At 45.2% G+C, this 25,932-nt stretch overlaps 1 protein-coding gene across 1 annotated transcript in view; it reads right to left on the bottom strand.

Annotated features, from left to right (window-relative positions):
• The window catches only part of LOC134392480 (unconventional myosin-X-like), a 102,835-nt gene that overhangs the window by 53,405 nt on the left and 23,498 nt on the right, over window positions 1–25,932 (bottom strand). The window contains exons 2-13 of the mRNA XM_063116844.1: window positions 25,770–25,868; window positions 23,799–23,957; window positions 14,116–14,303; window positions 13,810–13,944; window positions 12,811–12,935; window positions 12,433–12,446; window positions 11,451–11,535; window positions 8,950–9,053; window positions 5,856–5,985; window positions 4,739–4,857; window positions 775–921; window positions 2–102 (exon numbers count right to left, since the gene is read on the bottom strand). Of these exons, the coding sequence (XP_062972914.1) occupies window positions 2–102; window positions 775–921; window positions 4,739–4,857; window positions 5,856–5,985; window positions 8,950–9,053; window positions 11,451–11,535; window positions 12,433–12,446; window positions 12,811–12,935; window positions 13,810–13,944; window positions 14,116–14,303; window positions 23,799–23,957; window positions 25,770–25,868 (1,406 nt within the window). The remainder of the gene's footprint in view (window position 1; window positions 103–774; window positions 922–4,738; window positions 4,858–5,855; window positions 5,986–8,949; window positions 9,054–11,450; window positions 11,536–12,432; window positions 12,447–12,810; window positions 12,936–13,809; window positions 13,945–14,115; window positions 14,304–23,798; window positions 23,958–25,769; window positions 25,869–25,932) is intronic.

Below are 25,932 nucleotides of genomic sequence, written 5' to 3'. Positions count from 1 at the left end.
CCTGTTGTACTCAAGCTGCTCCAGGGAGAATATGTGCTTGTTGAAGTACTCCTGGAGCTTCTCATTTGCATAGTTAATATTAAACTGCTCAAAACGATTCACCTGTGCGTGTGACAAGAGAAACCAATATTAATACCCATGCTCTTGATCTTGGGGGGAAATGTTTTCCTCAAGGGCCATAAGGAAGAGAATGTGCATGCAGGAAGCATGGGAGAGATGGCATCACCTTGTTCCTGTTGGCCATTGTCCATGCCTTAGAATAGCTAAGTAGTGCATGGATTGGTGCAGAACCAACAAAGCACAGAAGACAAGGATGTGAATTCAAGATGTAACAAGGCACCGGGGGGGGGGGGACTGTTCAATGTGTCTATATGAGGGAGTGCATGCATGCATGCACATGTCCATATGCCCAGGGAGATAAATTTGCTATACCAGGGGGAGGGAACTTTGTGCCTTTCAGATGTTTTGAACTACAATACCCATAACCCATTCCCATTGGCCATGGTGGCTGGAGCAGGTGGGAATTGTAGTCTAAAACATCTGGAGGGCACCATGCTGCCCATCCCTGCGCTGTACATTCCTATTATGATAGTGAACCTAAATGCCCTTCCTGGATCACGCTCAAAGGACATTCTTCATTGCCAACGTACTGGAATTACTTCTACCTTGCTGGCTTTCCTCTCACCCCCCAGGTATCAGCCCAGCTGGTCTTCTGCATGCATCAAAACAATTTTTGATTCATATTACAATCCCCCACAAAGCTTGATTTCTGACCTGGAAATTCTCAAAGCCGAAGATATCCAGGATGCCCACAGACTTAAAGTTTTCCTTCCCTTTTATCTTGGAGTTAATCCTGCCAATGATCCATGAGAAGCACTGCGAGTAAAGAGCCATGGCAAGAGAGTCTCTGGAGTCAGCAGCCTAGGAGCAAACAGGGAGGAAGATGATGCTTGGCCAGGCACCACCATCAACAAGGAGGGGAATCAGTTGTATCATTCTATTTCAGGAGTGAGGAACCTCAGGCCCCGGGGGGGGGGGGGGGGGGCAAATCTGGTGCACTTGGGGTCCTAGTCACACCCTTCAGGCTGCCCCGAATGGTTATGCCCCCTTCCCCTGGTCTCACACCCTTTCCCCTGACCACAATCCTTTGGTGGTTCCCCAGCTTTTGTGCAGTTCTACCCCCACCCATTCTAAAATATTAAAATGTTTCTCCTAAAGCTTAGTTACAAGTAGTAAGAGCTTTAAGCTAAAATATCCTGTTTTTTAAAATATAATTTGGGCCCATCTCTTTTGCCTTTTGCTTTTAGCCCTGCTCACTGAGAATGTAGCCCCCAAAACCTTCTCCAAACTGGAAAGCATGCCGAGTTATTGGGTGCCCCACAGAGGAAACCCCCGCAGCCAAAAGCTTTTGCAGCTGAATATGTTTCCCTGGGAAACGACGTTTTAAGGAACAAACAGTGTGGAAACCTCACCTGAAACCTCAGTGTCTACATTGGGCATGATGCAATGACTACTCCCAAACAAGCCTTCCAACTCTAGTTCAGCCCAACCAGGCCTGGTTCTCACAACCGCAGACAAGGTAGTGGAAGACCAACTTCCTTTTTATAGACCCATAAGGACATTAAGAGCATCTGTGAGATCTTGTTTGTGGTACTGCAGCCGGTTCATTATTGTATGGCAATGTCATAGCACCTGTACTTTGGAGCACCTTTCCTGGTACCATACCAAACAGGCATGGTCTTGTTTTCGATACCTCCTGAAGACGCACTGTTTGCTCAGGCTTCCCTAGCTCTTGATTCTGGGTTTTATTTTATTATGCTGTTTTATTGTTCTTTTACTACTGTACACCTCTTAATTGTTTTATGATAAACAGTCTAGAAATTATATTAAGTAAAAAAACCTACCATAAAATAAAACTCGGTCTAGACTGTACCAGTTCAAACTGCAGGTAAGGGAGTCACATTAATACTGAAGCTTCTGTAGATATATATTTTTTAATCCCTACATTTATTAAACTAGGCATCAGGGAGAAGGGCCTAGCTCCCTGTCTTGCTAGTTTTTCATGGATAGGAACCTTTTTATAGTTCAATTATCTATTGACATTCAGCTGTCCTCACCTGCCATTTGAAACACTACAGTTGAGACATAGATTTACTGCCTCAGCTGCTATTTGTGAAAACGTAGGCCCTAGTCAGCCAAAACCTCTCATGACTCTAGGAGGGTGCCCAAGGAAACCCCAATCCTTTCCTGTCATGGCTGTCTCAAAACTTCAAAGTGCCTCACAGGAAACCATAAATCAGAAAACAGGAGAGCCACCAGACCTCTCCTTGGGCTGCTCAATGACCCCAGTGTCTAGTGGGAAGTCTGAGGCCTAAACTACACGTTACAAGGAATGCATCTCCTCAGTAACATTTAGTCAAAGAATGACGCCATTGCTCTGAGAGTTTCCCTGCCCCCATGCCACTTCATTGGCTGCAGCTTGCTGGAGGAGCGGGTGGGGTGGGGGAGGGGGGACTCTGCGCACAATGATGTCAGCTTGCAAGTCTTTAACTAAACATTACTGAAGAGACATATGAGGGAAAGGCGCAAGTCAGTGGCGGCAGCGACACATTCCTTCTATCATGTAGCTTGGGCCTAAGCCAATTACATTTAGTGAAGCACAGACAAGAAGAAGCAGAAGCCAAGTGTCCAGACTGCATAGTCACTCAGCATCTCTGCACCATCTTCCAGGAACGGGCGCCTGACTCACCACACCCAGCACTGGGACAAAAGAAGGGGCGGGGTGTGGGGGGAACACAGACAGATGTGTTCTGTCAAAGGCTCCATTGACTACCCCTTAGCTCCTTCTGCTCAACACACTGAAAATGTCAAAGTTTGGAATGGTAATGAGCTTTGCATACAATGCAAGTTGACTAGGATCTCCACACCCTCTCATGCCCAGAACAGCATCTGGCAACAGCTGGCTGCAGTCCCTGGAGGGAAGGGAAGGGGGAAAGCGGCATTTGGTAGCAGAAACTCTTATAACTACCAACAAGATCCTGATATCTTTTGTAAAGTTCAGAGCTATGTATTACACTCATCTGCTTGTGTACCATGCATGCATCGAAGCTGGCACTTGGCATCTTTAGAGTCTCAGCTGCCATTTAAAAAGAGCAAACGTTAAGACCCAGGTATTACAGAAATAAGTACCTTCTGGATCAGATCAGAGCCATCTAATTCAGTAATCTAAGAGTGGTTAAACAGATGCTCAAAGAAAGCACAGAAACAGGGAATAAAAGGAAACAGCCAACCTTTAAAGTTTCTCACTGGCACTCAATCATCAGAGGTATACTGTCCCTGGGTGTGAAGTTCCATTTTTAACTATCATGGCTTAGCGCCATCAATATATGTGCCTTACATTAATCTGTCAAACATACTTTTAGAGGAAATTACACTTGGGGCTATCACAACATCCTCCAGCAATTAATTCTGCAAGTAAATTATGCACAAACAAGGAATGGATCCTGTAGGAAAACACTAGGTCTATACTATCCAATCCATGCTAACAGGACTGTAAGGGTTCTTTCCAACTGCACATGTATTTAACTCGTGGCACTACACTGTGTAACAAGTCCTAATGTTATGTAACCATCGGAAATTCAGGCAGATGATTATTGTCTGAGGTGGAATTTAATGTTATTATAACTCACACTGATTTATTAAAGGACTATTTTCCTTTTGATCTGCCCTATATTGTCTAGCATATTCCACACTAGAAAATATCCAATACAGTCTTGTTAGCACAGATTGGATAGTATAGACCTAGTGTTTTCCTACAGAATCCATTCCTTGTTTGTTCCGTCAGTGAGGGTTCCTCCCCTTATTTGTAGAAAATTATGCACTGCACAAAGCAGTTGTTTCCTTTAGTTTGTCCTGAACCTGAAGTGGTGGAGGAGTGAGGACATCACCTTTCTGACTAAGGGCAGAAAACCTAAGGTTGGCTGTGGGGATGGCTCTATTGCTAGGCCCAATCAAGCTCCCAAATATTGCTCTGAGCTCCTGATCAAATACGAAGTGCTCATTTTCTTTGTTTAGATTTACATACAATATTGCCCTGCCTTATACACTTCCTGGGGCCCTGAGCTTTGCAAATACTAAAGCCACAACATGCTGCTCCATGTTAAATGTTACCATGTTGTGTGCTCCAAGAGGCAGCTTCTGCCAACCGACTGAGAGCAAACAACAGAGCCAAGGCCTGTACTGTTTTGGAGGAAGACTGTAATGGAAGAACAAGACATGCCATGCTGTACCCAACTTAACGCTCGACCAACACATTGCAAGGAGATTCCTCCTGCTTGAAAAGAGACCACATCCTCTGGAGAGTTTGCATTAACCTGTCATCCACAGGACAGAACTTTCCACAGTACTTTTGCCTGTTAACGTCTCCAGAGACCCCGAGCTTGCATTATACAGCATCTGCAGCATTGGATCTGTTAACAAGGCTGAGCCACATTCAATTACCCCTCCAAGCAAATGGCTTTGCTTTGCAAGAGCTTACTCACATCCCTAAGAGCCATTGTGCACATCCTGGGAAGCCCTCCTCCTCACAGGGAGTAGAAAACATATCATCAGATCAGGGGCATTCCTCGGTGACATTTCCCTTTGACACCCATGCGAGTGCTGCCACCTAGGGGAAGACACCCATCATAGCCAGATGCTGCTGTCATGCCAAGCGCAAAGCAGCTACCTACTCACTCACCTGTTCCACAGTGAGGGGAGAGCTGATTTCTTCCCCCCGTAGAAACATGGATCTCTGGGTGAGCACCTCAGACAACTGGAAGGCATCCAAGCCAAGCAGTTCACTGACATTATTCAGCACTAGAGAGAGGACAATACAGAGCTAGCAGTAAGGCTTGTGATAATGGATTCTGTTTCTCTTTGTGAAGCTGGGGGTGATTTTAAAGGGAGAGAACTCTCTACAAAGGGACAGTTCATTCTGTCTGAGGAATCCAATACTAACCAGCATCAAAAGTAGGGATATTAGGTTGGACAGACTTTACTAGCAGATGAAAGCTACTCTGAGGGGGGTGGGGGTGAAGTGGGAGCACAAAATTCTACTGGGAGGTCATGGCGTGAGGCAGAATGATAAAACAAAAGTACTGCAACTGTGACACACACACACACACACACGGCAAAGCTACCACTAGCCAGCCACACACTTAAAGATGAAATACTCCCCTCCCCAGGTCTCGGCCAAAACATTTCATGAGACAACAAAAGAAAGCTGAAATAAACAGAACTGCCAAATAAGCAAATGCAGGGAGAACGCCAGTCTTTTTGGACATGCAATCATGTGTGTCAACATGGCAGTCAGGCTACAATATTCAAAAGCAGGCCACCAAAGAAAGGCTTTACCATACTGTATTTCTGTGTGCATGCATGTCTATGTACACACACACAATCAAAAAAACAACTTGGATTTTATTTCTATTTTGTTAATTAACGGGGATATCTTTTTTTGGAATGAGCTAGACTGGATTTTGCCTCCTGACTTCCTAGAAGAGAGCACTGATTGATTGATTGTATTTCCATACTGGCTTTCTGAAGCCAACCAAAGCAGTTTACAGAAAGTTCAGAAAATAAAAAACCTAATCAAATAAAAACATAAAAAACAACCTTAAAAACTTTAACAAGTTAAAAAGATGCATCTTGATAATATGTAATTTCTGGTATCCATCTTACCCTATGGACTGTGGCAGAAAGGCAATAATGAGGTTGCAGTGCCTTATATGTATGCCCCAGTGTCAGCATGCACCAAGATGAGGAGGCAGAAGCAGTTCATTTGGGAACAAAGTTCACCAGAGGGCAACACTTACCAGTTTTTGTTGTGATCTGAGCTCCTCCAGCAGTCATGAACTCAATGTTTCCAAGTTGCAGAATGCCAGACAGAAGCTTGGAGATGTCTCTGATCTCCTCAGAGCTGAATCCCATCACTTCAAGAGCAGTCTGCTCAAAAGAAATTTGAATTATGTTATCCACACTACCACCATCAATCGTGCCAAGAAAAGTCACCAGATCTTTCCAGGTGGAGGGTCCCCTTGCTACCAATCCAAGGTGATTGTGCAGCTATTCTGTCATTCCCTCCATAATGGGTGGTATTTTTGATGATGAAGATGATGATGATGATGATGATGATGATGATGATGATGATGAAAAAAAAGACAAGAAGCAGTGGGGAAACACAAGAGGGGTAGAAGTGGAAGATGATGATGGCTGGACTCCCTGTAAAAGTCTATGACTGAGCTGGGCAACTGCTGGTCACCGGTACACCTAGGGGTGACCACTTTACACCAGTTTTAAAATCTTTTCACTGGCTGCCAATTAGTTTCCAAGCAAAGTATAAAGTGTTGGTTATCACCTTTAAAGCCCTACATGGTTTGGGTCCACACTACCCGCGGGATCGCTTTCTCCAGTATAATCTGCCCCGCACACTCAGGTCCTCTGGGAAAAATCTACTTCAGCTAGCAAAAACTAGATTAACAACCGTTACCCAGAGGACCTTTTCTTCTGCCGCTCCCAGACTGTGGAATGGCCTGCGGGAGGAGACTCGGCAACTTAACAGTCTACTAGCATTCAAGAAAGTATAAAGACTGATCTCTTTCGGCAGGCCTATCCAGTGGAATTTTAGGATGTTTTTAGAATGTTTTAGGATGTTTTTCACAATGCATATTATGTTTTAATTCAGTTTTATGTATTTTATCGTTTATTGTTGTTCCCCACCTCGATCAAAATGGAGAGGCGGGTAAGAAATATATGATGATGATGATGATGATGATGATGATGATGAATGTCTCATCTAGAATAACCAAATGCTCTTATCTTAGTCCTAGCTGGAAATTCAAAAGCTAGTGATCATTACACCTTTTCTCCACAGTCTTCTGTAGGAGTTTGCTGTTTAAGGCTACAATCCTAAACACACTTACTGGGGAGTAGCCCTACTGAATTCAGTGGAAATTACTTCTGAGTAAACAGGCCTAGGATTGAGCTGCACAGCTCTCATGAGTCCTAGCGTAGTCCTTTGTAATGGAGTCTCCCACGTTTCCTAGGTTCCTCTCGCAGCTTTCGGTTTTTGCTATAATGAGCACGGAGCCAAGAATATCCAGTGCTCTGGGTAGTAAGGGGCACTTTGATTCAGCTGCTCGTGCTGTGCGAAAACACCATGGACAGCCATCCCAGCTATTCTATTTGCTTGGTTTTATGGGCTGTTGGCCAAATAGCAATTGGCTCAGTAGCAGAGCAACCACACAGCTTTCTTCCTTGAATAACTTGATAATCCTCACTCAATGGACTGCCGCGATGCATTGGGTGAAGGTATTCCATTGCTTGAAAGGAGCAGTGAGCAGAAAGGAAGATAGGAGGTGCCTGATTAAGCCCTTTATTCTGGCGATTGGAAACTATTTCTGGCAGCTTTGAGAAGCCTGTCAGGTAGCAGCAAACTTGATCAATGAACTAATAATCTAACTAATGAATAGCATGCTAATGAAGCTACTATGTAAACATCAACATCTGACCTTCTGTTCACTCAGCTAACAATTTGAAGAAAGAGATGTTGGCATATCCTGTGAGCTCGCAGCCTGCCTTGTTCCATGTCCCCTATTCTCCCTTTTGCCTGAAGATAAAGACTGGGTTCAGGAAATTGCGGGTGTAAAAGACGTCATCATGGCTTCTCTTGCTGCCATGCGTGCAACTGCAGTCGGCATAATTACCCGCGATGCAGCACAGGTTGCCATGTTGCCCAAATGAACTGCAGTGCACAGTGGGGGTGGCTTCTTACCTACACCACAACCCATGGCTTGCAGTAGGGATTGTGGTGTGGGGAAGAAGCCACCCCCGCCATGCGCTGTGCCTGGTTTTGACAACTTGTCAAACTGCGCTGCATCGCAGACAATTATGCAAATTGCAGCCATGCACACAACATGCACAGGGGCAATGGGAGAATCCACGATGGCTTCTTTGACCCCCATGATTGTCTGAACACACCCAAAGAATACTCTACTGAGTCACATACAGATATGAGAACCATGGTCAGAACTGACCTCTTGCATCTTATATTCTGGTGACATTCAGACCCGATATTTCTGGATCGGCAAGAGGAATTCCAAGCCCACTTACTTGTATTTCCAGCCTTTTGCTTAAGTTAATCCTCTTCCATTTCCTCCCTAGTGCACTTTTCTTAGTCCTTATCTTATCTTATTGTCTGCCTTTAACTTTTATCTCCTACACAAGCATTTTGCTTTGAAAGTGCTTTATAAATAATAAATATGATTACTATATCCCCTCCTACCAATTCCATAACTCTACCTTGCAATTCAGCATCCATATTTATTTATTTATTTATTTAAAATATTTCTTGGCTGCCTTTCAAGGCAGAAGCCTTCCCAAGACCACATACAACGTGTGCAGATTAAGTCATTCCCATTGCTTTTTGAGGAGGAAGGGAGCAACGCGTGCTGCTGCAGAGCCTCAAGAAACAAAGAGACAAGTGTCTGTGGGAAGACAATGAGAAGTGGCTTCACACTACATTACTTTGGTCTAAACAGCCTCTAATTCCCATTAAATAAAGCACACCATGAGCAGGCACTACTACTTCTGAGAATGAAACATTCTCTTGCTCGTGAGCACTTTTTCTCTCCTAACTCTTATCTTGAAAAGCAATTCAACCTTCTTCCGCCAAAGGAACAGGCACATCTTCCTTTAAAAACTGAGGGAAATGCCCACCCAACAGGTTTTGCCCAAAGCCAAGTTGGGCAACTTGTGGCCCTCCAGATGTTGGACTGCAGTTCCGATGATACCTTACCATTGGCTATGCTGACTAGGGTTGATGAAAGTTGCAGTCCAACAACATCTGGATGGCCACATAGTCCCCATCCCTGGCCTAAAGTCTTGCCTGGAATCAAGGAGAAGACTCACCATGACCTTGCTGAACATGTCTTTGTCATCCAGGTTCTCATTGGTTACACAGCCAGACTGGTTTAGGTAACGATAACTCTTGGGCTCCAGCAGGGCCAGGTCTTCTGTAGGGAGGCAGCTCCCAGAAGGAGACGCAAACAAGTTGGAGGCCAGGGCAGGGAGGGATTGGGAGAGAAGCAAAAGCAAACACAGAGAAAGGAGAGAGAGATGAGCATGGATACTTGGGATGCAGCCAAACAACCCCCCACCATTGCTTTCTTCTCAGGAGTTGCCTACACAGCACTTCAGCACCACAGGATCAAACCTGAAGCAGGGGGAACAGGCTGTAGAAGAAGTCCTGCATGGCTAACACTAGCCCAGTAAAGGCATGAAGCAGTCAAGAGCCTCATTACCTTTCAGCAGAGCTAAGCCAAATACAACTTGGGACCAACCTCACACCATTTGAAGCCACTAGAGAGCATTGCAATGGACACAGTGGACCAATCATAGCAGGAGCACCACAAGGGAAACGTCAGTCACTAGTACCTGAGCCCATTCCCTCTACACCCCTGCACAGGCTTAACAAAGATCTCAATATAGTGTTATTTGTTAAGCAAATACTGCATGTTTGTCCCTGTAATAATCGAAAAGAGGATGTGTCTCTTCATCCATCTGTCCTTCTGTCCCTGACCTAGACCCAAGAATATGAAACATAGACACCTAAAATTTGGCATTCATACTAAGGGGCCCTAGGGGTGTGCACCTCAAAGTAATTTCGTTTTAAAAACACATTAATGTGTTTTAATTGCTTTAATTGTGTACATGTGGTTGTAGCCTGCAGTCACATTTTCAGTCACTAGGGGCAGACATCCCTAACCAGTGCATAGCTTTGCTGTCCATACAGTTTGAAGCTAGGAGAAATTAGTAGGCCAAAGGACAGAGTTATATGCCTTCCCTCTCCCCCCTGCTGTGGGTCAGTCCCCTCTCATAGGAATGGAATGGACAGAGCCCTCTCTTAGGGGCTACAGGGGGTGAACCATGGCAGAGGCCATGGCTCAGGGTGCCAGGGGGCATGGCTTTACTCAGACAGGACTGGCACAATGTATTCAACTCTGACAGCTGTGTACAGGCTTCACTGTATGAAGCTTAAGTGCTGTTCTAACCCATGAAAAGCCAGGTCCATTCACTAGTCAGAAATAAAAGTTGTTCCCTCAACACCGGCCCAAGCAGAGGATACCCTGGGAATGCAAGCTATGTGCTTCCAGTGCTGTTTTTTGTTTGTTTTATAGTGTAACACCCACTTCAAACACCACATTTAATGGGTGTTAAACTGGGATTTCTGGGACATGAGCCTTGAGGCATGTTCGCAAACTGTTCTAACAAAGAGTTATTGTTTCTAATGTAGAGCTTTTGGTTTGGTTTTTCTATGAGCTTGTGACTATAGTTAATGTGGCATGTAACATGCAAAACAGCCTTTGGTCATTTGAATGACAAGCCCTAGAAATGCATCTACTTGAACGAGCATTGTGAAGAGACCTTCAACAGAACCCTAATGAGCTCAGCACAGCAGCCGGGGAGAACATGAACGTAAACGTGAGCAAGCATGGCAAGGAGGGGCTGTGGCTTGGTGGCAGAGCACATGCTTTGCGTGCAGAAGTTCTCAGGCACCTCCAGCATCTCCAGGTCGGGCTGGAAAAAATCCTGCCTGAAACCCTGGAGAGCCACTGCTTGATGGACCAACGGTCTAACTCAGCCTAAGGCTTCCTCATTACCTATTGCGCCTTCCAGTTTCATCCCTCACAGGAAGAAGGGGATTCTGGGAAAACTTCCAGGACTTCTGGATGTGAGGGTGGGAAATCAGGGGCAAGACAGAGAGAAGCTACAGGTAGTTTAGAGTCCAAGGAGGCTGGGTTGGTGCAAGATAGGGAGCAGAGGCCAGTGCTCTGACAAGCCCTCATGAAAGCTTTTCTTCAGGAATTTGCCAAAGGTATGGTTAAGACAGAAACTGGACCATCAGTTCTGAGGCCAATACAAATATTTCCCCATTTCTCCTGCAAGAGGGATGAGCAGGACCCAAACAAAGTTCCAGAGACAGTAAGCAGGATTACCCAGAGTCAGTGGGAGGTGTAGGAAATGCAAAACGTAATTTAAATATATCCTAAAAGTAGTCTTACATCCCTCATATGTTGACATTCCCAGACTGGAATTCTGGGTTCTGCTTTCTATCACTAGATAGGACTATTTGGGGCGGGAGAGCTGTGGCCCTCCAGCTGAAGTTGGACTAAAACTTCCATCATCCCCAACTATTGGCCATGGTGGCTGGGGCTAATGGCAATGGGAGTCAAACATCTGGAAGGCCCACAGGTTCCCCACCACTAGTGTAGTTCTTTGCCCCTAGGATTCGGAATGTCCCTCTGAATTCTGGGAAATAGGCCTACCCTCTGAGACACCTCTGTGCGAGGCACTCTCACCAGCATAAGAGAGCTGTTCTCACTGAGAGCAAGTTCAAGAAATCCCATTACCTTTTTGTTCTCTGCTGACACCATCTAATAAGGCATAGAAAATATGATAATTACGTTCTCCTGGGTTCTGGTGAACAACTCTGTTCTGAAACAAGGAAGAAAGGAGGGCAGGTGACACCAAACCCACACAGAAACTAGCAAATCATGAGGTGACCTATCTTTAAGTAGTGTTGAGTTTGTGTGCTGTGCTCTGAAGGAAGAAAAGCACCTGTGCTTAGCATTATGTCCTCTATCCCAGAAAAAGACCCAGGAGTGTGTCTACACAGTTTTTCATGTAGCTGCTATGGCTACCCATGCAAAAAGGGTCCATACCACAACCCATAGCACATCATAACACTCCATTTCCTTGTTTTCTTATGCCAAATTTTGTCCCTCATTAAAAGCATGCACTTCTTGCATGATTGGTGATGGGTGAGGTCTATCTTGAATTGTCCTTCTTCACAGCTATTTTCCTGTCACTACATCTTCACTATTGGAGCCTCATTTTCTTTTGGTGAATTTGGCGCCATTGCAACCACACACCTGTTCACCTAGGCATTTTGCTATTTTTTTCTGCCCGCAGAAGCAAACCATTTGCTACTTCATGTTCTAAGAAACAAGTTTTCATCCATTTTTTTATTCCTGTATAAAATGCATTGGGACTGGTGTACAGCTGCATCAGTGCACAGGTGCAATTATGTAAGACAGAGCGTACATTAATAAAACAAAGAGGTCGAACAGGCAGTTCTAGGATAGGGAACCACATTTACTATGGAAAACACATGGTTATTTTTCAGCAGGTGAAGGTGCAACAGGTAAGAGAGTACAGCTCCTTGGTGCAGACACAGCGTAGTTTCTGCTGAGCAGAGCTCTTAATGGTGCTAAGACTGTACCCAGCACCACCCAGTCACTGCCTTTATATATCATCTCCACATCATCTGGACATGGGGAGGGGAAGAGTTTGGAGGGGGAGAGGGTCAGGACAAGCACGGACTTTACTCACCTTCTCCAATAAATCTGAGCAACAGGTTAAGGAAGAAGCAACATTAAGGCAACCCCATAAATAGTCTCTCCAATATCTGTTGAAGAAATCTTTTAATCACACAGAAAGGAATTCAGCTGCAAGGAGCTCTCCAATGTGGCTGCCCCCACATTATATGGACCCTGGGTTCCATTGGGTTAAAGAACTACACTGTGTTGGAACAGAAATCTCAAGGGAGAATCAGGAGTGGGGAGGAGGGTCCCCTTGTGCGACACGGTGAGCCACTGCTAAAGGAGCTGCAGAAACACACCATTCACTAGCATCTCTCTTCCCTTTGGCCCAGCAGTGCCTGGTGTGTGCTATGGGGATCAGGGCTGAAATTGCCAAAGAGAAGGATACAGTCCGTGACTCTCCCTCCCTGGATATGCCCATGCTGGGAAAAGTGCAGCTGAATGAATTTCCCAAAGCGGCTAGAATTGTTGTTATATACTGTCTTGGCATTTCCAAAAGCTTCCAGGATTGGGCTAGGGAGGAAAGAAAAAGGGGGGTTAGCAGATCTATTTGCAATGTGTATTTAGGATGTGTCTATGCATGTTCTATAATTCTGCACAAACCTGGAATTCCTTACCATGGAGACCATTCAGATCTTGAGGGTCTGAACTATCTTTAAGGAAAAAGAAGAACCAAGCTTCTAATCCTTAAGGCTGTAAGGAGAGACTTGAAAGCGAATAAGCATTAACTGGTGAAAACTCAGAAGTCAAGAGATTTCACTAGGCATTGCTCCTTGCCCTTCCACATATCTAGCAGAAGTAGGACCAGGCAAATCTCTACAAATATTCTTAATTAGCATCTTGTACACGTTGAACAGTCCAGCTTTTCTTACTGCAGAATTTTCCACCCAGCAGCCCCACTTATAAATGCAGGACACCTGGGGAAATGAGGAATGTGAATGGCTGGCATTAGCGGCTTATTGTTTTTGTGCCCCTGGCTCTAAACAGTACCCAGCTGTCACTGTGATCTGAATGGAGACCTGAGCTTTGGAGGCATATCCAAACAGCTTTCATTTCAGGGAAGCTGTACTGCTGTTTCAACTCTTCTGCTCCCTACAGCTGAAAACCTTCCTGGGAGAAGCCAGTGAGGCCTGTACAATCCACACAAATATATCCCCCGTGTGGTATGCAGCATTTTGCCAGGGAATAAGGAACCTGCCCTCCCCCAGGGCACTTCCTGTGCAATACAATGCCCAACTGGGAGGAAAGAAGTTGCAGACCGTAACTAATTGCCTTGGTGGTTGGGAAGCTACAATACTAACCCAATCTCCTGCACATGATGTAGCTTACCTAAGAAACAACATTTCCAAACCACACACCAGTCCCTTGCGACACTCTGGGCTTGTACCTGCTCTCCATGATGGCCTCTTCCACACGTGTGCTCTTCTCTGATGCAGGGCCACCCAGGGAAGTCTGGCTCATGGCTGATAGAAACTTCAGCAGCAATTTGGTGCTCTCCGTCTTTCCGGCTCCACTTTCGCCACTGTTAACAGACAGGCAGAACAACCTACTCAGGACAGGATCAGTGAGAGGGAATAACGATCTCAACAGCAGGTCTGAAAAGAAGGGCTCTGGAGTGTGCTCACAGTTCTCAGTAAAGGGACTGCAACTAGTGGGATGGGAAGGAACTTGCCACAGTAACCCCGCCCCTCACCTGATGAGGATACACTGGCTGTCATGGCGCCTCCACAGGCAGCTGTAGCACTCACTGGCTGTGGCGAAGATGTGGGGTGGCAGCTCGCCCAGGCAGTGCTGTCGGTACAGGTCAATGGCAGCTGCATCATACAGGCCAACAATGGGCTTGTAGGGATTCACAGAGACCAAGATGGAGCCAATGTTCGTCTGCAGAAGAAAGGGAGGCACAGTGAAAAGCAATCAGCTTTAGCCTTCTTTTGAAACTGACACTGCAGGATATGCAATTAGCATGGAAACTGGAGGCTAGTTCCAGGGAACCTAGATCTATGGGGTTGGACCCAGAAGCCAGAGGTCAGAAGGAAGCTGTAGGAACTGATCTACAAATTTCAGCCAAGGGCAAAAGGGTAGAAAAGGGGATGTTTTCGATCCTCAGGTCCTTCTTCATGGTACTTAGTTAGAACACAATAGGTATCATTTTCCCCACATCCCCGGTCTCCTATGCTATGTTGACAGTTCTTACGGGTTTTTCCCTTTTTGTTGTCTCTACAAATTTAAGCAAAGATACTGCCATAAGGTGGGATACTGCCATCCAGGAGAGTTGGCACAGGTGCATGTGCTTCTTTAGTCCTTGGAAAACCACCAAAGCCCCACACGAATGCCGCCAAACACACACACACACCTGCATGGCAGTGCTTCATGTTTCAGACATAACATTTAAACCTCTTACCCCATGTGTCAGCCCCAATGCATGCAGGGTTTCCATCCCACTACTGCACATTGCAGGTGACTGCAGGTGCTGGTGTGGAGATACTGCAGCAGCCTTCCCCAACCTGGTACCTCCAAATGTGAGGGATTACAATGCTTACCATCACCCAGGTTTTATCCCAGTTTGCTAGAGCACAAGCATGCATGTGATTTTGCTTTTACTCTACCTAACTGGGTGCAGTTGTGCAGCATGGGAAAGGCAGGCAGGAGTGAAGACCGAACTCTATCCCATATCAAGGCCCACAGTTTTATTTGCTCCTCCCTGCTGCTTGTGCAGTGGCATGGTGGAGCCAGAGCCCACGGGGTTGGAGCACTGGGACATTTTGATTAGCAGGGACGATGATTTCATCTGCTACCCCCCATAAAATTTTCTGTTCTCTCTGAGCATAGCTGCAGCCATCAACAATAATACCGTGTTATGAGCTATCCCTGTTGTAATGCAAAGTATTTTGGGGTGGCTTGGTTGTCAACAAGCTATTTAGACCCATTAGCTTTACAAACAAAAAAACAAAAAACTGATCCTGGTAGAGAAGTAAACTGCTAAAGCTGGTTAAGTGATAAGGATCAACACAGGAGCCTGAATTGTGGAATCTCTTCAGGGTGTGTGGCTGCAAGGACTATCATGATGGGGGCCTTCAACCTCCAGATTTACCACTATGCCACTGTGTCGCTTGTGGCAAATGTACTGCTACCTCCCCACCCCATGAGCTACCAGGAGTCAACTCAATAGATTTGTACATGTGGTTCAGTAAGGATCCATTATTTGCCACCAGAGGGCAATGCGCTATGTGGCTTTGAACCATAAAATCTACCGCTCTCCTCTACCACAAGGTGATTTGTCTGAAGCACCTTCTGGCAGATAGCTACGTGCATCACCATCTGGTGAATGGTTTTCCCTGTGCCTTCCCAAATAGAGAGTCCAGAATAAATCACTTAGGATCAAGAATCACAACTGGGTGCTGGAATTGAAGCAAGGACCTGATGATTTCACAGCATCATGGAGCCTGGAACCTCAAGTGGAGAGATGTGGGCTACCACAGAAGAAACGCAAAGCAGTGAAGAATAAATGAGAAGTCCCCTCCAGGTCTCAGAGCAACAAGTCTGCCTCAGGAATACCATTGTCTCTTGGTTGTTTTTATCACATTGGCAACATAACTGAAATGAGGCAGAGAGAGGCAGCCTGGTGCTCAGTAGCTTTTATAACAATCTTATTCTCATTAGGTCAATTCAGACAGTCCAATTGGAGGGCTCGTTTCTCTTTGTGGGTGTGCCCCCCCCCCCCGTATTTTGGCCCCATTCCTTCTACTTTTAGCCCTGCCCACTACTAGAATGTGGCCCCCAAGAGCTTCTCCAAGACTGAATTTGGCCCTTGGACAGAAAGTGGTCTGAATTTGGCCCTTGGACAGAAACGCCTCCTCTACATGATCCCATCCCTATACATAGGTTCAGTCTACCAGTGGTGGTCATAGGCAGATGAAGACAAACATAAGTGTTTATAGTGGGACCGATTCAGAAAGAACCTCACTGCATTCCATTCAAATATACTTCTCCTTTTCAGGGGCTGGCTCCATGGCGGTGCATATACGACACAGCAGCCACTGCGGAGCCATCCCAGGGCTTTCCCCCGAAGTAAAACAGTCAGGGACTTACCCCGACTTTTTTCTCCGGAGCAAAGCAAAGACGGCGTATCTGCCATCTGTCGCTGCTCTGGAGCCACAGTGGAGGCGTGGCAAGGTGGATGGCAACCTCAGATTGGCCGCTGTCCACTCAGGCAGGGGGGAGGGTGCAGGCCGGCAAGCCATATGGCCACTAGAAAACACCTGCTCTGCCTCAAGCATGGAGGGAAGAGTCTCTCTTTTGCTGGGGGAAGTTCTCCCTTCCCTTGGCTGTCAATATTTGGGGGGGGGGGAGTCCTGCGAGGTAAGGGGGGGAAGCCAGAGAAGGACAGGCAGCGGCGGTGGCGGCTCCAATGATCGATATAAACCCTGCATTCACTCCTTGGTGTGGGGATTACCTGGTGCAACCCCGTAGGAGCGAAACCATGGGGTTTGGGGGGGCTCACGGCACTAATGCAGTATCATCAAGACAGGCCCCAGCTCTTGTGCGTGTTCTTAAACAGTCTGTTTGGCTTATGATTGTGACATCGCTATCATCCTTGTAGCAGTATCACTCTAGGGGGTGGGGGTGGAGGAACCATCATTTTGCTTTTTAAATTATTAATAAGGTGACAAAGTAATGGATAGCCAGGTACATAGATGCATCTGCATGCAGTGCTTTTAAAAATAAATAAAATAAAAAGCTGAGTGGCAGGCAGCCCCTCTGAACCAGCATTAAATTTGCTGGACTGTACATCTGCCACTGAAATTGCACAGGTAGGAGGAAACAAATTCCTACATAAACCAGTCCACACCTCTCGGATTCATGTGCTGATTGGAGCATAGCTACCCACTGGATTCTGCTCTTCGCCATTCTTGGTTCAAAACAGTATCAGAAAGCATTTAAAAACTTGCATTTTGAGATAGCAAGTTTAGTATTGCACATTTTGGCAAATGATATGTTCAAAAATAGTATTTAAACTGACATATGAGTGAACACATGTGGAAGTGTCGATTTTTCCTGTATAATATTGCCAGGATTCGATCATTTTTGTCTGTCTCTTCCGCCAAGACGCTTGTTCATGCACTGGTTATTTCACGGTTGGACTACTGCAACCTTCTTCTCTCTGGCCTTCCTTCTTCTCACATCAGTCCGTTGGTTTCTGTTCACCACTCTGCCGCAAAGATCATCTTCTTGGCTCGCCGCTCTGACCATGTTACTCCGCTTCTGAAATCTCTTCATTGGCTTCCAATTCACTTCAGAATCCAATATAAACTTCTCCTGTTGACCTTCAAAGCTTTTCACGGTCTAGCTCCTTCCTATCTCTCCTCTCTCATCTCACACAATTGCCCCGCTCGTGCTCTTCGCTCCTCTGATGCCATGCTTCTCGCCTGCCCAAGGGCCTCTACTTCCCTTGCTCGGCTTCGTCCATTTTCATCTGCTGCCCCTTACGCCTGGAACGCTCTTCCAGAACATTTGAGAACTGCAAGTTCAACCACAGCTTTTAAAGCTCAACTAAAAACTTTTCTTTTTCCTAAAGCTTTTAAAACCTGATGTTGTGCAGACTTCTACTGTTACTTTCTACTGCTAGTTTTACCCTACCCTGTGCCTGCTTACCCTACCCTGTACCTGTTGGCATTCTCTTCCCCTCCTTATTGTTTTACTATGATTTTATTAGTTTGTAAGCCTATACGGCAGGGTCTTGCTATTTACTGTTTTACTCTGTACAGCACCATGTACATTGATGGTGCTATATAAATAAATAAATAAATAAATAAATAAATAATAATAATAATAATAAGTGATATGGGTCAGAAATAGATTGATTCATTCATCCTGCGGCTGAGTAATGTGTCACATCTGTCTTTACCAGCCATGGCAATTTCCACAGCTGTAGCAGCCCAAAAAGTACTGCCATCAGGACCCAGAGACTGGTGTCAGGGCCTGTGAAGTTAAAACTATGTAGGTATCAGTCCGTTCTGTACCTGAAAGGGTGTCCCCCTGAGAGTTCCATGAAAACTGCTCTGAGGTTCCTGAAGGAAGAGCAGGATACATGCAACAAATCAGGCAACAATACCACCCTCTCAATCACATTCTAAAAAGGAATTACTACCATGATATAAACTGCTGCAGAGCTAATGCATGTACCACCACTGCATTAAAAAACTACACTCAATGAGATAAAATAATAATAATAAATTTATTTCTTATTTATTTATTTATTTAATTTATTATTGCATTTATATCCCACCATTTTCCCTCCAAGGAACCCAAGGTGGCGTATATAATAATCCTCCTCCTCCTCTCCATTTTATCCTTACAACAACAACCCTGTGAGGTAGGTTGGGCTGAGAGTCTGTGACTGGCCCAAAGTCACCCAGTGGGTTTCCATGGCCGAGTGGAGACTAGAACCCAGATCTCCTGACTCCCAGTCTGACACTTTAGCCACTACACCACACTGGCTCTCTTACCTGCCTCTCTCTCTGGATCAAGGCAGGGAGCAACATAGAATATAGAATTCTGTACATTTATTAATTATTATTTATTTATTAATTACATTTCTATACCGCCCAATAGCTGGAGCTCTCTGGGCAGTTCACAAAAATTAAAAACATTCAAAGTATAAAACAACAGTATATATATAAAATAATACATGGGGCCAGTGCTGCACCAAGGAAAACCCGCCAGCATTTTGGCTATTTGAACCAGTTCTGAATCCTAATTTAAGCTTTCCATAGAAATCTACACATTATATGAGTTCCACAACTAGCTACTGTATGCCAATTTTGGGGTGTCTTCCCCCTTTCCTCTTGTAATGGAGCCATGAGGGCTGTGTGCTGTGGGTTATATTTAACCCTTTCACCCCATGCCATTTTCCCAATCAAAATCACCTCTCCCAACTACTTTTGCCCCGTGAATAGAAAAAAAGGTCCTGTATTGTTTTCCCTAGTAGGGCAAAGAGCAAATATGGGCAGGGTGTGTAGGGAGAGATAGCAATCACAATTCTCCCATCATGTAACCTGTAGTTTGGCACTCAGTATCAGCACGGGTGCACTGATATACTTCTGATGAGGATGAGGAACACCTGGATTTTTCCAAACGCATCAAAAGCTATTGTAGATGAATACATCAAAGGGAGGTGTCATAGCTCAGTGGCAGAGCACCTGCTTTGCATACAGAAGGTCTCAGGTTCAGTCCGCAACACCTCCAGGCAGGGCTAGGAAGGAATCCTGCCTGAAGCCCCGAGGAGCTGCTGCCAGTCAGTGTCAACAATACTAGACTAAAAGGACCAAGAGTCTAATGCAGTATAAGGCAGATTCCTATGTTTCTGTTTCCTCTCGAGAGAATGGAAAGGATCTATCATTCACAAGACAAGAATCAATAGGTAAAGGACTGTGCCTCACCAGCCCAGCCCAAAATAAAAAAGAGGGGGCAAAGGGAAGCTAAGAGGGTACATTATGGCCCTCTAAAAATACATGGAGGAAGGCAGCTATTAAAGTAGAGGAAGAGCTTGCTATTTAGAGTATAGGCTACCAATGAGTACAAGAGCAAATTATTGGTATAAGTACCCATTAACAAAATGCAGATCATCAGAACAATTTCTCTAACACTCAGAAGAATACCATTTTGGAAGACATTTCTTAGAGGACATTTGGAGGCAGAGAATTTGTATTAGTTTTTAAACAGAGCTAGGTACATTTGAGGAGTATTGTTGCATGATGTGTTTTTACAGGATGTCTCCATAGAGGCCTACCAGGGAGGAGAAGGAAATGTCTCCCTCTGACTTTAGGGCCCCAGATTCCTTTCTTAGAGGTTACCACAACTGAAGATGGGATATTAGACAGAAAAGAATAGGATGGTCAAGAATAAAAGAAGTCTCTATGTGACTGTTAGGGTTTCTTAACTGCCATCTGCCTCAGAACAGAAGGGGAAGCAACATCCCTGTCATGTACTTGAGGATCAGACAGGGTGTCTTCCTTGGATGACCTGCATCCTACTATCCCATTCCTTAGGAGGAGTGGCTGTAGCTCAATTGGTAGAGCACATGTGTTGCATTCAGAAGATCCCAGGTTCAATCCCTAGCACCTCCAAGTAAGGCTAAGAAAGACTCCTGCCTGAACTCCTGGAGAGCTGCTGCCAGTCAGTACCAACAATACTAGGTGAGATGGACCCACGGTCTGACTCAGCATAAGGCAGCTTCCTATGCTCCTTTCTTACTCCTTTCTTACTCCGCAACACTGATCGCACTCTGAATGGGCCATGGATATGCAGGCTCAGCTGACTTTAAGTCTCCCTACATGAAGAGCCCCCAAAGCCCCGGCAATAGTGTTGCCCAGTTGCTGCTCTTTGACTATTCCCATGATAGCATCTGTGCTCTTCCCAACTTCAAGGCAATTCTACTCCAAGGGGGTTGAAAAGATTTTGTGCTCAGGGTCTACAGATGTCAAGCTTCCAGGATCTACTTTCTTTTTCACCAGATCCTCAAGGCCAGGGGCATTGAACCTCAGGCGGGTGGGCCAAATCTGGCCTTCCGGGGTTTCCAGATGGCTACTTCCCCTTCTTCCGGCCCCACACCCTTTCCCTCAACAGTCAGCCACTTGGTGGTTTACTAGGTTTTGTATGTTTTTCCCCCTGTTCTAAAATGTTGGAATGCCTCTCCTAAGGCTCAGTAAGAGCTTTAAGCTGCAATATGCGGGCATGTTTTATATTTTGGCTCTTCCCCTTTTGCCTTCAGCCCTGCTGACCACTTGAATGCGCCCCCCAAGAGCTTCTCCAAGATGGAATTTCAGCCCTTTTAACTTAAAGAAGTTCAACACCCACGACATTTGCCGCCGTTATCAAACATTTGGGAGTCAGAAAGTCTTAATTACCTAGCGTGTATTATCTAGTGATCTACCACTAGATTCTAATCTACTTTCTGCCTACATCCGGGACTGGGAAAGAATTCCTGTTTGAGAAAGGATGGCTGATCACCATTGGCTTTCTGAAAGAGGAAAGTGTGCCACTGTAGAATGGCAGAACACAACAAATTCCAGAAAGCTTTACTGTGAAAGACAGTAAGTCTTTCACATGTCAGACTGCAGCCCTTCCTTGAGGGAAAAGGGATTATAGAAAATTATTATATATATTTTTAAATCATTTTAATTTGCTATAATCCCTTTTCCCCTGAGGAAAGGCTATGGCCTGAAAAGTGTCAGGAATTACTGTCTTCCACAATACATCTTGCTGCACTTTCTGGGTTGTTTTTTTTTTTTTTTTTTTAAGTTTCTACAAGATACATCCTTCTGCCTAAATCTTCTCTCAGGCCACTCTGAAAGATGGGGATAAAAAACTCCAAATGTACAGGGTTGTCATATACGGATTACTAAGGGCCAAATTAGACTCTAGAAGAGGCTCAGAACTGCTGCTGTCTCTCTTCCTTGTAACATCTAACACAAACAACATGTGACACAGAAACATAGGATTTGGCCCTATATTGAGTCAGGCTGTGGGTCCATCACCTACTATTATTGACACTGACTGGGAGCAGCAATCCAAGGTTTTCCAGCTCCTCTTGGAGATGCCAGGGATTGAACTTGGGACCTTCTGCATGCAAAGCATCTGCTCTACCAACTGAGCTATGGCTCTTTCCTGCCTGAGCGATATCATTACACAGAACACCTTCACTGGTCCCGCCTCACATCATTGCCCGGCAGGGATGCAGAAACATGCAACATCATGTCACATCATCACATGTTGTTGGCATTATATCAGCCTTCCCTAACCCAGTGCCAGATGTTTTGGCTACAAATCCCAGCATTCCTCAACATTAGCCACACTGTTTGGGGCTGCTGGGAGTTGAAGTAGCAAACATGTGGAGGGCACAGGTTGAGGAAAGCTGTATTAGATGTTACAAGAAAAAGAGAATAAAAAGACAGATCAGCCACTGCTCCATGTTTCTTCAAGCACTGCCCTCACACAATGCTCTGAACGCTAAAAAAGAAAAAGAAAAAAAGGACTACATAAACGCTAATTATCATCATTATTATTCTCTTTCTCCTACAGCAGAAAGGAAAAAAAGAAAAGCAGCAGCAGCAAACTGAGGAAAAGGAGGGCAGGCAGTTGACGAAGGGATTGTTCAAGGGGGTGACACCTGGGTTGTTAAGAACTCTTTACATAGGAAAGACTTAGAAGATGGGGGATAGAGACAGAACGGGGCCCAGTGAGCAGAAAGAGAAGCATGTTATTGCTCGACAGCAAGGTTCATTACCATGCAAAACAGACTTCATAACTTCCTTGCCTGTCCAAAATGGAGAAGAAGCTTCCCAGAAATCGGGTCACTTAATTGATCATTTACTGGAATACAAGATGCATATAGCCCTGTTGCCTTAGTAACCATTGCTATGCAACACTGACTAAGATCCACATTTCAATATAAGATTGAAGATGCTTGTGCACAGGTAAGAAAGGCAGAGAGTACATCTCATGTTCTCTTCTTGCACTTCCAGGTAATCCTGCGAACACCTTGCCAATATTGAATCTCTCGACCCTCTTTGTCTCCCACACGCAACTCCTAAAGCAGGGAGAAATAGGACATTTACTGCCTCTTGTGCACACCCCCGTCATTCAGCTGAAGACATCTGCTCAAAAGAAACACCTGCCAGAGGATGATTATCCCCACAGCAATCTCAAAACAGACACTACTGGCCTTCTAATCTGTGGCAGCCCAATATCCATACTGAACTCCTGGCCTCTCTGACCTAGTCTACACATGCAGCACAACGAGGAAAGAATGAGGTGGTAGGGTTCTGAGACGGCACAATGGACTAAATCACTTCAGAATGAAGGAGGCATATATCATTTTTTTATACTCCCTTATGTAAAACAAAAAATTATAATCCTGCAAGTACTATCCAGGGAGCAGGCTGGGGTAGAACTTCTCTTTCTGCTATGCTAATTTTGAGTGTTACTTTTGTTGTTCTTTTACATGGGGGTGCATTAAAAAAATGGCACGCACACATACACCCCACCTACAGTCTAAATGGTCTCACTCTATTGCATGTAAGGGCAAGGCCTTAATTGTGCCTAATGTTCAGAAACTCGCCAGGGGGCTCCAGCCCAAAAATCGCCAGGGGGCTCTAGCCCAAGTTTCTGGGAAGTGATCTAAATGTGTGCAAAGCAGCTCAGGAGCCCTGATGGGATTCAGTCCAAGCACCCCTAGGAGTGGGCACGGACCCTGTCCACTCCACGGCAGCAAGGTCCACATATCCTGAGGTTAAGGACAGGGTCGTGCCAGAGAGCTCCCTTTCCAGGTTGCGTGTGGGTGGGTCAGCAAAATATCTGTTTGCTTTGCTCACTCACATAGATATGGTCCTGCTGGTAGCGCTGGAACAGATTGAGCAAGATGGCAGACTCGTGCAGGTCCCCCAGCGTGGACATGTCCTCCACCCCCTCCATACTCGACGGATGCATCGGCAGAACCTTCTCTCTGGGCACAGAGACCCACGGATAGCAGAACACCTGAGGGAAGGAAAAGATGGTGTAGAGCAGGGATGCTGCACAATTTTTGGGGCCCCAAGGGTGTCTGCTGAGTGTCTGCTGAGGTGGCAGGGGCCACACACATGCATACACATGCACTCCACACACACCCGGACACCAAGAGACCTTGCTCTTGCAGTAACAGCATCTGTTCCATGTCGTAGCATCAAGACATTGACATCCCTCCCCTTCTCAGTCATTCCAACCTGATCACCAAAAAAAAAAAAGGAAAAAAACGCTCTAGAAACAGGCTCTATCATTCCCTGGAGCATCCCAGGAAGCTTGCAGGTACCTTCAAAACATCGCTTCCTAGGATGCTCCAGGAACACTTTAGGAACAAGGCTTCAATGGCAGAAACCATGCAGCCTGTTCCTACAGCATATTTCTCTCTTTACCCCACCCCACCCCATGTTTTTCAGTGGTAGTGGATGCTGGGGCCTGGGAAACTGAAGCTAAACACAGTGCTCTAAGGGTACACGTTTGCTGGTACAAGTTTTTCACATTCACACTTCAATTTATTTATTTATACAAATCTTTCTCAACCACCTTTTGGCCCTAACAGTGCTCCTCCCAAGGCAATTTACAATACTATCAGTAAAATAAATAAAATGATATTAAACAGAATTAAAGAATTAAGAAAGCATGTAAAACAGGGAATTAATATTTCAACACCATAATTAAACATCATACAAAGACAAATGGAACAAAAGCATCTAAAACAGAAAAAAGCCCTGTCTCAAGTTCCCACCAATTGAACCTTTTTAGATGAAGCAAAGCCTCCAAAGAGGACTATAACCTATAGGCAGGTTCATATGCGAAGAGGCGGTCTGTTTATAAAGTTATTTAGGGCTTTATAGGTAAGAATTAGCACCTTGCATTGGGCTCAGAAACAATTAGAAGCCAGTGCAAATGATATAAGACCAGTGGAATACGATCTGAAATGTGGCTGGCGGGAAACATCCTGACCACTGCAGTTCGTACCACTCTTCAAGGGCATCCCCACATAGAATGGGTTGCAGTAATCTAATCTGGTAGTGACTAAGGCTTGTATCACTGTGGCCAGCAATAACTCTATATTATTAAACTGTATGCTTAAAAGGTAGTGTGTGACGTAGTCCTCAGAAGTCCCTATGTCCACATATTTGATTCTATGCTTATTGAAAGAAAACCCATCTTAATCAAACCCCAATTGAGATTCCGTAATGGTGTTTAGATTCAAAGTCATCTTGTGTATGTACTAAGGGAGGGTCAAGTGCTTTTGTTGAAGAAGGACACGTCCCTCCTTCCCTCACAAACTAGAGAGATTAGGAAGAAAAAAGATTTGCCTAAGGGAGGTGGAACTATATAGATTCACGACATCACTACAGGGATTATCACCAATTTCAGAGCTAGCCAGGCTTCAGATATGTCAAAGTGTGAATTGCTCACATGCTGGTGCTTCAAATGCCCTAGTCTATTTGGGCTTTGCAGCTGTCTTTCCTTAACAGCTATGTGCTTTTTTGGCTTTGATGTAATGTCAAAAAGCAAAAACATAGTTCAAGGAAAACAATTTGCAAGTTTTAAATGTGAGCAAGGTCTTAAGAAAAATATAACTGCGCGAGCCACACTAGAACGAACTAAAGAAGTTTCTTTCTCGGTAACGTTTTGCACTTGACAATCATAGGTGTTGCATGTTATGGCTGCAGAAAAGTCTCTGGAGCGGGTGGTTTTTATTTAGCACAAGTACGCAGGGGAATTACCCAGAAGTGCTTTCTTCAGAGGCGCATGAAAATCTTCAACTTCCATTTCACTTACCTCACCATAGTCTGAAGTGAAGAGTGCAGAGCCATCAGCACAGGAGCCAACAGTGCAGGGCTGCAGCTGGTCCTGCTCATGCAGCCAGACATGTGTTCCCTGCAACCAACCATAGCAATTTTCAAACCACATATTCTGCACCTGGCCACACTTAGGACTTCTC

The sequence above is a fragment of the Elgaria multicarinata genome, chromosome 2 (genome assembly GCF_023053635.1).
Source record: "Elgaria multicarinata webbii isolate HBS135686 ecotype San Diego chromosome 2, rElgMul1.1.pri, whole genome shotgun sequence".
In the NCBI taxonomy this organism is placed as follows: Eukaryota; Metazoa; Chordata; class Lepidosauria; order Squamata; family Anguidae; genus Elgaria; species Elgaria multicarinata.
Note: the sequence above shows the minus strand (reverse complement) of the source record. Positions and strands in the feature narration are given on the sequence as shown.